This window comes from Anabrus simplex, chromosome 2 (assembly GCF_040414725.1).
Source record: "Anabrus simplex isolate iqAnaSimp1 chromosome 2, ASM4041472v1, whole genome shotgun sequence".
Taxonomy (NCBI): Eukaryota; Metazoa; Arthropoda; class Insecta; order Orthoptera; family Tettigoniidae; genus Anabrus; species Anabrus simplex.
The window spans coordinates 664,190,162-664,204,037 of NC_090266.1; the positions used below are offsets into that span (position 1 = coordinate 664,190,162).

Here is a 13,876-nt window from a genome sequence, read left to right on the forward strand (position 1 = left end):
TCTTCGAGTTGGAAAACGTTTTTAGGGTTGATGTTAATCACAGGTATATTCCAAATGCCTGATATAAAAAATGTACTGGACCGAAGACCCTGTTTTTTAGACTCCGATATTTTCTAAAACAATTTCCCGAACACACTTCCTCAATATTCTTTTATTTCTTCACATCGGTGACTGTAATCATTATGCCGATAGTACAGATAGGCTGTATAATTACACTCCAGGCAAAAAGATTACATTGGATGAGGGAATGCTAGCTTGGCGAGGGCGTTTGAAATTTCAAGTCTACAATCCTGGAAAACTTACTAAGTACGGCATTTTAGTCAGGATGGTGTGCGAATCTTGTTCAGGATATATTTGCACTCTCAAAATTTATGACGGAAGTGGAGTTTCACTCGGAGACTCGGTGTTGGAATTACTGAATGCCTACCTTGACCAGGGGTATGCGGTATATATGGATAATTTCTGTAACAGTGTATGTTTGGCTGAGTTGTGTGAGCACAACACTACTGTTTGTGGAGCAATACAGCAAAACAAGGGGGGTACCTAAAGAAGTCAGGGAAGGACAGAAAAGTCTGAAGAGTGGAGAAATGACTTTTATTAGAGATGATGAAGTTCTTCTTTCATGGATGGCCAAGAAGGTCATAACAATGATTTCAACAATGCATTCAGCAGAAATGGCAGAAGTACCAAACGGTAGATTTGGGAAACCTGCAATGAAGCCGGAATGTGTTGTTGATCATAACCCACACATGCATGGAGTGGATATTGCTGATCAGTATCTTGCAGTGTATCCATTCATGAGGAAAACAGTTAAATGGCCCAAAAAGGTTTTCTTTTTCATTTTACAATGTGCCCTCTTCAATGCATTTAACCGCCCTGTGGGTGGGGAACGCAGGTGAAGAATACACCCACGGTATCCCCTGCCTGTCGTAAGAGGCGATTAAAAGGTGCGACCAAGGGATGATTTTATTAGAACCATGAAACTACTTGTGATATTGACCACCACGCGGGGAACACCATGGGTCGCTTTTACTTGCGCGTAGTACCACTATGTTAGGTACCAAATAGGTTTGTGATTAGTACCAATAGAGTACGTTGCCAGCTTCTACAGTACCTGTGATTCGTACCCCTATATGCGCAACACCATGGTTCTGCCTACGTTCTTCCACTAACTACAGTAAATCTCCAGTGATTGAAGGTTTGTACACTGCCTTTTCCAGTCTTCCAAAGCATGCACTAGCCATTTATTTCCTTTTTTTTCTATTGTCCCATTTCTCCTGTAAATTACTTCCTGACATCTTCTTGAGGTCATTTTTTTCATCAGTTTTTTCTCTGAACTCATTTAAAGCTTGCTCATCACTTTTTATTGATGTTCCATCCTTTACATGGTTGTTTTATAACCTTTCTTGTAAAACGCAGTTGACTCTTCACTAATATCAGACTGTGGTTCATGTTCACATCTGCACCTGCATAGCTCTTCCATGATTTAGCTAGGTTACGAGAGTGGTCTTTTATCATTATATAATCTATCTTCTTCTTTTTGGTTGTTCAAAGCCTATATTTGCAATCGCCAACATACAACTTTTACAGAACCCAATTAGTCTGTCACCTCTTTTATTCCTGTTTCCAATGCCATACTTTGCCATACAGTTGCAAACTCCACTCTCACCTACTACAGCATTCCAGTCTCCCATGATGATTAGGCTGCCATCTTTAACTTACCTTAATACTTCCTCCAGCTGTTCATATATGTTCTACTTCATCATCAGAGTGTCCAGATGTGGGCATGTAAGTCTGGATTAATACTGTATCCTTAGGCTCTGTTTGTAGTGTGATCATGATAATTCTTTCGTTACATCCCCATAGCTTTGGACTTGATATGACAATTTTTTGTTTTAATAAAAAAGCAACGCCTCCTGTTCCTTTTACATCCCCTGAATGAATAATTCTGTAGTTGCCACTCCAGAAATCTCCACTCGTTCGCCATCTCACTTCACTTAATCCTAGTACGTCAATCTCAAGCCTATCCATTTCCTTCTTCACATTTTCCAGTTTTCCAGTCCTTGTAAATGATCGAACATTCCATGTTCCTATTCTAAAAACTTGATTATTTATTTGCGCCTTCTTATGTCGTCCCTTCCGGAGATCCAAGTTGGGGATTGTTTTTTATCGTAGGAAGATATCATGCAAGCATGCTTATTCTTGGGATATCCTATGGATCTTTAGTGCAGTGGTTTCCCCTTACCTTCTGCATCCTATGCCGTTGGCCATCTAGTGGTTCTTTTACCTTTAGGGGTAGTTTCCCATTCCAAGGACTAGCCCTGGACCTCTTCCCGCTCATCTGCCCTCCAAAGAGGCCGTTGATATTAGTTAAAGGGTGATCACTTATACCGGCGATCATTCGGTCTTTGTATAGCCCCACAGAAAATTCTCGTAGTTTCTACTTCCAGATTATCCTTAGCGCAATCTTCATTGTTAATCGGCTTTCAGCTTTTTCTAGGAGCTTCTTTACCGCGAGCCTCAGCAACTCGCAAGCGCTGATGTTATCCCTACACCGGCATTGATATTGTTGCTGCTCTGCCAGTATTGTCATCTGCCAGCCATGCATACTCTCAGCCCTTTTTTTTTTTTTTTAATCACAATATTGATAGCACCTCATTGAATTCCATCAGCATTTCTTCCTCGGTCCAAACTAATTTGTTCTGCAATAAGTTCGTACAGTTCACCATCAATGAAATGCTCAAAAATTTTGTCCAGTTCTTTTTAATTTACAAGTTCGCCCTGAATTCCACTTTGGTATGTACCTGGAAATCGGGCTCTCCTACATCCCCTGATATCCCAATCACTAGGTGGGGTAGGAGGCAAATCGCTCTCAATTTCTGATTTGCTACTCTCGTCAGAGCTCTAACTCGGCGCTTGTCCGCAGCATCTAGGTAGTAGGCCTAGTCCGACGGAAGCACTCATGCTTGGAACATCTAATAGTGGGATAGTTTCACCATTACTATCTAAACTATTAATCACTGCAACTATCTTCCTCACTGCATTCGAGAATATCCTGTGTATCATCACTCGGAAGATCTACAATTCTTTTGGACACGTTCACAACAAATAGTAAACGCTATATGTAGAATTAAAACAATAAGTAACAAGAGATACTTACATACCAACAAAATGAAAGCTGAAAACATTCACACCATGACACTCCATGCAGCGCACTGACTGAGCTCACACCAGCTATAGCCAAGCGTCACACAGGTTGTTCTTGTGCTACGCAGCTATGTACCAGATAAAATGGGGATTCCCAGATAAGAAGTGCTCAGATGGCAGCACCTCTCGGAACATATGGAGAAAGTTTCAAACCTACCGCTTGTTTTGTAACGGAGTTAAAAAATAAGAACTTTTCGCGCTTCACACAATGCGCGCCCACTAGTGGGCTTGCTCTGTCCGCATCTTCTGAAGCGAGCCCCACTCTACGTGTTAACTTGAATTTTGGCTGCTTTGTAGGATTTTTGTTGAAACATTCTGGGAAGGCAGACTCCAGTAAACCACTGTGCAGTAACTTTCTTTTTATTTTCTAGAACAGTGATTGCCAGATGACACTTGAACAAACGAAAGTGGTGAAAATGCTATTTTCTGCATTCCTTTATTTGTGACTAGTCATCCCAGCTAAAAGAATGGTCCCTGGCTTTGGAATCTAACTGGCAGTGCAGGTTTCTTCTTCTTCACCTGTGACAGTGTCATTTCCCCATTGTTGAATCTTTGACACCTTTCTTAGCTAGCGCCTAGCATTGCCATATGGTAACGGCAAATATTTTCAAAACTAAGTGATGAATAACATTTTTTTTTTTAATTTTCAGTGTATTTGTGTTTCATAGTCGTCATAATGTAAAAAACAAATAAAAATTTAGAAAAATGTAGTTCAGGCATTAATGGGTTAATGTCATAAATTGCTATTTATATTGCTACAAAAGTTGTAGGTCTTAAGTCCATTTGAGAAACAGTTTATAATTTCGGTATGCACACATGCATAAGATAAAATCTATGATAAAAATCATAGCCCAACTTAATTACTTCTAGTTATGTTTAAATGTAGCACATATCTGTAGTATTAAATTCATAATGCTTTTGCATTCTCTATTCACAATACACGAGAACAACACTTTGGAACTTGAATGCGACTGCAGCTCTGGCCAGCCTGCATATTCATACTTACATTTTGTCTCAACTTTGTGCCATAAATGCCTGTTTCAAAAACTAAGGTAAGGCGAGCATTAAAGGATGTCTAGGTATCAAAGGAAAGTGAAAATTGTAACATACAAGGAGGTCAGAATTTGAATTCTTTCCAGCTAGATTGTAGATTGAGCCCATTGTGCACTGTTGAAATTCTATAAAATAATTGCTCATAAATGATATATTTAGTGATCTCCATGTTCTGGACATCTGCACCTCTCAGGTTTGCAGAAAACAATTATAGGAAAGGATTATAAATAGTATGCCAATAATATTCAAGAATGGTGGGTAACATCCACAGCTCAATACCCCAGACTTCCTGTTTCAAGATTTACCTAGCAACCTCCATATTTCCATATTCTGGCTTCTGGACACTAATTCTGTGTACATATTCTTGAATTTGTTTACAATTGGTCTCTTGTTACATTTGTTCAAGGGTGACTTAGATAAAATACACTCTGAGAGTTTTTTTCGTTTATACACAACAGCAGATGTACGTCATCATTTGTATTTTATGTTCATTTTATTCTTACTAGTGTTCTTAATTCTGTGAAAAACTTCATTGTACTAAGGACGTTAAAATTTCCTTTACAGCCATGTCTAGTTTAAAACTTCATGAAGACTGTGTTTCTTTGGACCATGACACTGTTGGTCCCCTCCCTCCTCCAAACACCATGCCACATCCGTGGGGAGGTTCGCATATGCCATATTCGGGCACCTACCTTCCTCACACTGGTACGGGTTATGCACCCATGCCATTCAACTACACAAATGAACCTTCAGTGTATGGCTACACTAGAGAGGAGAGTGTACATAGTGGTTCTGGTAAGTTTTGAACAGATTACATTTCAGCTGTGTTATTATTTTTCATTATGTGATGCCTAGCATAGTACCATCTACCAAATGGGTTTCAAGGAGGAACTTCATTTCACATGTACAAAGTGAGTTCACATTTGTTGTTTTTTTATGCTATCCTGGATATTGTGGTTAGAGGAATGCAACAAGCCTCAAATGGGGGTCTTAAGTAGTTGCGCACCTATGGTTGCAGTTCAAACACAGCTTACCTAGCTGAGAAAGCTCAGCGTCATGAGCCTGGCATCGGCTGTGACGGCAACTGACATGTGAACCTAAAGGAGCTCAGTTTGTACATATAAATTCATATACTTCAGCTTGTTATACTGATCAAGCCTGACTAAGCTCAAAATTGAATTGGGCCAAGCCAGAGCAATTCAGGTTTGGGACTCGCCAAGCTGGGAGATACATGTTATTGCCAGCTGTACACAGTTAGTTGTACTGTCCTAGAAGTGGTGAAAAAGTTTTTAGATTTAGCGCTTTACTGTTATAAATGTCAATATTGCACTATTTTAGGCCCTAACAACAACGTAGTAATCTGAGGACATTGATAAATAAGAACCTTTTGCATATGAGCTCAAAATATTTACATTGGCAGTTCAGTCAAACATTTGTACAATGTGTTTTGTATAACTTACAGGCATAAAGAAATTGCTTTGGAGACTTGGATTTGAACCAATTACAGCTGAGACTAATATTGCTAGATATGCATGATATGCATTCAGCTATTTTATATTCATTTATGGATGATGAACATTTTCAGTGCAACGAAAGAGCATTTTTCTATTATTAACTCCTTATAATGCCTGATTTTGAAGCAAGCAAAGCGTTCTAATTGTATAATTCTTAAATATGTATCTAGCATTTTTCTTAAAAGAAAATACTTTTTTATGATGACTGTAAGAAATATTTGCAATACTTCTCAGAACATATTTACACTGTATTTTGGAAAAAAAGATGTTATACTTTGTTTTGTATGATTTGGAAATTAGTTACCAAAACCCCCCCCAAAAAAGCCACTTAAATTTTTTTTAAATTTTAAACAGAGAGAAATTATAGTCCTGTACTTTAATTTATAGGGATTGAGTATTGTGGAAAGAAAGCAAATTTTTCTCTCATGGGAAAATCCAAAGTGCCTTGGATGTCATACAAATTTTGAGACCCCATTCTCGGCTCAGTGCATGTCTCTTAATTGTGGTAGGGTAAGTGGGCAGCACTTCGATGTCACTTCTGAATTAATTTTATCATCTTGGGCTTCATTCCCATCAAATACCTACTGGTTTTGTTATGCAGGGTGTTTGGGAGTATGAACGTCTGCAGTTCATCTTTATTTTAATTTTTAATTTAGCGAATGGTTCATCCCAGGGGGGAGCTTGAAGTAGTGTGAGGTAGGTAGTAGCTTCATTTGCCCTTTGGCTACCACCTGCTGTAGCATGCTTCAGGCAGTGTGCATGCATAATATGTAAGAAGTAATTCAGAGTAAATCACTGCACTGCAGCTGTACTCCTCAGTTCACTGTGGTTTCAGAACATATGCTGCATGTGTAATGTATAAGAAGCAATTCTAAGTACTTCACTGCATTGCAACTGTACACTTCACTTCACTGTGGTTCCATAATGTATTCTGCACGCATAATGTCTAAGAAGCAATTCTAAGTAAATCACTGCGCTACAGCTATACATATCACTTCACTGCGGCTTCACGGTGTATGCATTTGTATCGTGCAAGGAACAATTCCAAATACATCACTGCACTGCAATTTCAGATAGTAGCATGTGCAAGTTGTATGAAAATGCTCTACAAATAAGAAGTGAATTGTTTTTACACTGGAAAATATTTTAATGTATGTCAGCAAAGGCTTAAGTCGTTCATCATTAAACACTACCTGAGCTACAAACATCGCATTTTCAACTTCAATTTTTGTTTTTGAAACAGAACCTTATTTTCACATCATATGTATACAGGGCCCCACCAATAACCAGCAGAAAAAATATTTGTACATATCTCGCAAGCAACTTGTATCTACAGTATAAAAGAGTGTAAATTATACCGACGAAAAAATCAGGGATGCTTTTCATGTTATATAAAGATTGATGCTGCAATCGGATTGGCGGAGAAAATTTTTCATTTCAAGAAAATGAGTTTACTTTGTTACTTCCGGGCATGCGATTCAAATTGACGAACTCGCTGTATTTTCTGTGCCAGAGTGCAAGTGGCTACCTGCTGTCCTGCTTCAGAGGAGGAAGAGAAAGTGGTTTTTTTTTTTTGTTTTGTTTTTTTATAAGTTGCTTTATGTTGCACCGACACAGAGGTTTTATGGCAACGATGGGACAGGAAAGGGCTAGGAGTGGGAGGGAAGCAGCCGTGGCCTTCGTTAAGGTTCAGCCCCAGAATTTGCCTGGTGTGAAATTGGGAAACCACGGAAAACCATCTTCAGGGCTGCTGACAGTGGGGTTCGAACCTACTATCTCCCAAATACTGGATACTGGCCGTACTTAAGTGACTGCAGTAAAATTAAATTCTTTCAAGGTCCACCTATTCAATACAATACCTTGAAAGAATTTAATTTTACTGTAATCCGGAGACAAAGATAATTCTCAGTGCGAACACACACATTTCTCTCGTTTGACACAGTTGCTTCCCAGTCCCAGTAGGCAGCAGGTTTTTTTCTTTCTGCACACAATGGCTAGTAAGGTTATGGCAGAAATTGGTAAAATGGCTCCGTTTCGGTACACCAGTGATGAAATTGCTGATATGCATCTAGCCTTTGGGGCAGCAAATTACAATGGGAGAGAAGCTACACGGATTCATGGCGTCCGGCACCCTAATCACTGCCTACCTCATCATTCAGCTTTGGTGTCCTTTGACACATGACTGCATGCCTCAGATCCTAGGCATTGACAGAATACCATCGGTACAGAACCCAGTGTTTGAAGAGGTTGCTTTAGAAGAAATAAAGGATAATCCATCAACCACTATGAGGTCTGCTGCGAGCAATGTTGACATTTCTCATATGACAGTGTGGAAGATATGGAAGGACCAATAATGGTTGCACCCTTATCGATATCAGTCGGTGGAAGAACTAACAACTGGGTTGCCTACAATGCCTAACCTTTGCAGTTTGGGTCTTAAAACAGCTGCAGGAATATTCCGCACTTCATTTCATGGATGAACCTTACATTTATGAGAGAATGCATAGCCAACTCCAGAAATCAGCATTTCAGGGGGAAAATAAGCCCTCATGTGACAGTAGTCTGTAGAAGATGGTTTTCTGGTTTTCACCCCTTTTCACACGAAGCAAATGCTGGGACTGTACCTAAACTAGTCCATGGCCGTTACCTTCCCAATCCTAGCCTTTGCCCGTCCTTACATCACCGGAAACCTTAGATGTTTTAATGCAACGTTAAACCACTAGAAACAAAAGAAAATTCATCATCATTCTAGTGTTTCAGCCAACATTGTTGGTAACTATTTACTTGGACTAAATGTCCTTTCTCTTTGCCTCAACAGTGTGAAATACTACAGTTTTTTGGTGGAATCACTGCCTGGGTTATTAGAAAAAGGTCTTCTGGGTATTCGGCAGTGAATGAGACTGCATACCTGCCAACTTTTGCAGTATGTCCGTAAAATTTACGGGAAGAGAGTGTGTTTTACGGATGAACTGTAATATTTTATGATTTTACGTTCCAAGATCTTCTTCTTAAAATTTGCGCCAGAACAAGCTTCCACATGCCGCCAATACACGCTTTGGGACCAGCAAATATTCGATACATCGCTGTGATTTATAATCATCCAATCGTTACAGTCTTCGACTGGGAATACGGGATGTGTCCTGGATCCCAGTCTATTGATATTGATTTGTTTGTGTTGAAAGAGGCGGACTCTTGGATAACCGCACGCTTGTTCCTTCCATTGAATCGTTCGATAACAACATTTACTGTCCTGTATAAAAAATAGTTTGTTTTCACCACGAATTGCAATAAGTAACTATGTTGTAATTACAAAAAAAAAAAAAAAAAAACATGAAAACTATGTTCGTCGCTTAATTCGCTTCATATTTATTGCCATTATTGCAAAGCTGAGGTTATGTAGTTATGGAGTAACGTGAATTTTGTTTGTTGTTTATTTTGTCTTATCTAATTTTTTTTTTTTACGTCGCACCGACACAGACAGGTCTTATGGCAACGATGGGATAGGAAAGGTCTAAGAGTGGGAAGGAAGCGGTCGTGGCCTTCATTAAGGTACAGCCCTAGCATTTGCCTGGTGTGAAATGGGAAACCACGGAAAACCATCTTCAGGGTTGCCAACTGGGGTTCAAACCCACTATTTCCCAGATGCAAGCTAACAGCCACACGTCCCTAACCGCACGGCCAACTCGCCCGGTATGATCGTTGTTTATCGGTAATCATGAGTAAATCTACGAAAAGAAATTATCATTAGGTGTTCAGAAACCTATTGTTTAAGTTTCCCATGTATACTGAAATCGAGAAATGGTGACAAATTAGCATTTTGTGCCGTGTGTTCTTGTGATATTAACACAGCACATGGCAGCAAAAACGACCTGACTAAGCATGTAAAGTGTGTTAAACATTTTGGTAATTTGAAATCTAAGGAAGAAAGTCACGTGTTTAGACAGATCATTAGATCAGTGGGATCTACTTTTTTCATTCTGTTTGTTTATGTCTTTTTTAGTGGAACACAACATTCCATTGAGTGTAGCTGATCATGCAGAAGCTTTGTTCAGAAAGTTGTATCCTACGTCTGAAATCGCAAGAAAAAGTATGGTTGTGGTAGCACAAAACTGACGTGTCCTAAACGAAATGGCACATACTGCAACACAGGACATTGTTTCTTGTTTACAGAATAGTCCATTTTCTTTGTCGACAGATGGAAGCAATGATACAGGTTCCAAGTTGTATCCCATTGTGCTTACTTTTTATGATGCTGCTCGAGAAAGTATTATAAGTACTGTTTTATCGGTGCCAGCATTGGAAGGTGATTTGACAGGGCACAACATAGGAAAGCTGCTATTGTCCTCGTTGGAATTAAGGTGCCAATTAAGAACTATCTGGCATTGTGTTCTAACAATGCTCCTGTTATGACTGGACAGAAAACGGAATTATAGCAGTTTTGAAAGAAGCTCATCAGGATATTTTTGGTATTGGTTGCAGCTGCCATCTAATTAACTTAGCTGCTGAGAAAGCTACTACAACTTTACCAGTTAGAATTGATGAGATTCTTGTTGATATTTTCTATTACTTGGAGAAGAGTACCAAAAGAAAAAAATGCCTTCAGAAATGTCAAAGTATGCCTGGAAAAGAAACAAAGAAGTTGTTGAAGCATGTGTGCACAATATGGTTAAAGCTAACCAGGTGTTCAGACAGATTATTAGATCAGTGGGATCCACTTCTTTCATTTTTAAAGAGATGGTAATGTGTGCTCCATCTATTTCTGCCACTGTGTCTTTTTTCACTAGTCCCAAAGGACACAGTAGATCTGATGACAAATGAAGAGAGTGTGATTCTCCCTCCTCCTCCTCCTCATCTTCTGCCAAAAGAATTCTCCCTCCTCCTACTCTTCCTCATCTTCTGCCAAAAGAATGGCATGTTCTTCCAAACATGACTCGCCTATTCTCAGAAACGTGAATCCCACTACATTTGTGAAAAGCTGTTTGTTTCTTTCCTCTGACCTAAATGGGGCATTGTACTTTTTTTTACATGTGACTATACAATAGAGGGAAATTTGATTGATCCACCTTTTTTCAATACATAAAATGTTAATATAATGACGACCTTTTTTATTTAGTACCTGTTTCAGTGTCTGTGGACACCATCATCAGCTGAAACAGGTCGTATGAACAAAGATGTACAAGTATGTAGTACATATAATAGACCCTTGGTAATAAGTGACATTAATAGGATGAAGTAAAAATACAGTGCTTAAAAGAATATAAACGAGTTATGTGCTTGTTGGTCAAACTATAAAATGAAAGTGAAGATTTTTTGCTAGTTGCTTTACGTCGCACCGACACAGATAGGTCTTATGGCGACAATGGGACAGGAAAGGGGTAGGAGTTGGAAGGAAGCGGCTGTGGCCTTAATTAAGGTATAGCCCCAGCATTTGCCTGGTGTGAAAATGGGAAACCATGGAAAACCATTTTCAGGGCTGCCAACAGTGGGGTTCGAACCTACTATCTCCCGAATACTGGATACTGGCCGCACTTAAGCGACTGCAGCTATCGAGCTCGATGGTGAAGATATTAACAAATGTTTAAAGACTAGATCACTTTGGAATGGTTAACACTCCAGTGGTCACGCGGATCACAATAGTGATCCAGCCGTTTCGTTTTTTCGCTCCTGTTTTTTTGTATGGTTGTTGTACCTTGAGCATCTGTGTACCTTCTTCGTGCCCCATCCCCTCTCTGATAATGCAGTAGTCTGCTAACCTTGACTGATGGTTGTTGCGTTATAAAGCAATTTATTCTTGTGGATCACAACTGTGATCCGTGCGACCACTAGTGTGACTTCTTTTGACTTTGTTTTGTTATTACGGTGTCTAATCTCAGTTTATATGCATATATCTACTCCATTTTATGAGTTTATATTAATTATTGGTGTATAATTGCAAAATGGATGACTATGAGAATAAAAATCGATGGCTGAATGAACCAGACAGTGAGGTACCTCAAAACATTATGGAGGGAGTAAGTGAGACAAATCAAAATGTCCGTTAATTTTTCTGGTATTTTTTATAAATGCGTGCATAATTATATTATATTGTACAGAAAATAAAGTTATTTTCACAGTGCATAATCATATTCATCGAATAAATAGCATAGAATAGCCTTATATCACAAAGAAAGAATGGATCACAATTGTGATCCGCGCGACCACCGGAGTGTTAAAAAGTCTCAAGCGTAGCACTGCTGAACACTAAGTGAAAATAAAACATGGACATCCAAAAACTGACGTAGGATGCAGTCCTTCCACGGAGTATTGATAATAAAGTAACATTAGTAAGTTGAGAACTCGGCAAGCTTATTGTTCAAGCACTTATGAAAAATATCCATTTCAGATTCAAGAAACAATGGGATACAAAATTCTTTTAGACGAACATTTCAATATTTTTAAAAATTTATTTTAATGTGTGTGTGTGTATATATGTTTTAGGTACCGTTGTACTCTAAATATAAGGAACCACAATGTCAATATTATTAAGCTTTCAGCAGCATAGTTTATATAAATTGAATAAGGTCCTCAGACCAATGTTTGTTTTAGGATTGAATAAGGCTGATGATGTCCAGTAAAAGAGGGGCAAAACATATACCTTGAAATTTGGTAGTTTCTACGCTCATTTAACCATGCAACAGTGGATTGTATTTAGGGTTGCCATCCCGGGTTCGATTCCCGGTGGGGTTGGGAATTTTAACCATAATTGGTTAATTTTTCTGACATGGGGGCTGGGTGTATGTGTCGTCTTCATCATCATTTCATCCTCATCACGACGCGCAGGTCGCCTATGCACCTTTTAATTTGCAACCTTTTTCGGTGCCTCTATCTTATGTTGTTGCGCCACGTTGAGCGACCAATTTAATGCACCGTTTGGTTTATTAATGTTCCCGCGGTGACTTCCTCTATTACGCCGCGTTGGAGCATTAATTAAATATACACCTGTTTGAACATTGCTTCGGCTACGAAATTCACAACATCGGGTCAAGAAACATACCTAGACTCTGTATTATATCATTTATGGATAATTTACCTGAAAACTGGGATATCCTGTATGAACATGAGCAATAACAATATGGTGCATATTCGTTTCTCAGGGTAAATTACTTTCATTGTATTCCCATATACTCTAGATAAGTCGTAGGTTCCGTTGAAGAGTAGCTATACACTCAACCAGTACTTCAGTCTCCATACATTTAGGAAATTGCCTGATCAACGCTTAATATTCGGCATAAACAAATTCAATTGATCCATATATTTTCTTATTACTACGTACTATAAGTTACTTTAGGAATAGAAACGCAATATTAATACTATATCTAGTTTATTAGCATGCTAATATATTATAAAGTGGAATATCAATGCATCTATCGGCAATAAAGAAAAGAAAATCATGCGAAGTTACAAAGATCATTCTTAAATTCTTGACTTTTGAGATAAACATAGTTGAAAATCTTTAAATTACCATTATATTTGTTTACATTTTCATTAACCTTCAATAATATATCATATTTTCAGTATTTAAGTTGATTCATGGGGAAAAGTAGGGATCAAAACTTTATTCATCAAGGAGGAGTGGAATATCTTCCTGTTAATACTGTTTGGGATTGTATTTGGGGCATCATTTAGGTTTCATCTTTCTTTTCGGTCTATTTGTCTGAATTTATTTGGACACTTGTTTGGATTCTCACTTCTGACTCATCACGTTACGAGATAAGCATTACGTTGTTTAAATCCGGGTTCAAAAACACCAATGCAGTTATTAACATTCCTATCATAGCCAAAATTGAGTAAATTAAAACTGTACACCATCATATGTACATAATAAACCAAATATCCTTACTACAGAGTGCCATAGATATAATAGTAAATCAGTCTAACCTGCAAAAATCGTGCCATGAATTCCTAATCATATGCCAATATATTTACTTATTCTCAAATATCTCTTCGCTGTGCCAAGATTTTGTCAAAGAAAACCGTTCTTCATATTAGCGTAAACGCGCCGAGCTTCAAATATATATATATGTGCGAGACTCCATTTTATTCTTGTATATTTATATTACGTA

General features: G+C 38.5%; 1 protein-coding gene across 2 annotated transcripts in view; it reads left to right on the top strand.

Annotated features, from left to right (window-relative positions):
• dsh (Segment polarity protein dishevelled) overlaps positions 1-13,876 on the top strand; it is a 357,971-nt gene that overhangs the window by 324,314 nt on the left and 19,781 nt on the right. For both annotated transcript variants that reach the window (XM_067141180.2, XM_067141181.2), the window contains one exon: positions 4,825-5,055. In XM_067141180.2, coding sequence (XP_066997281.1) covers positions 4,825-5,055 — 231 coding nt within the window. The remainder of the gene's footprint in view (positions 1-4,824; positions 5,056-13,876) is intronic.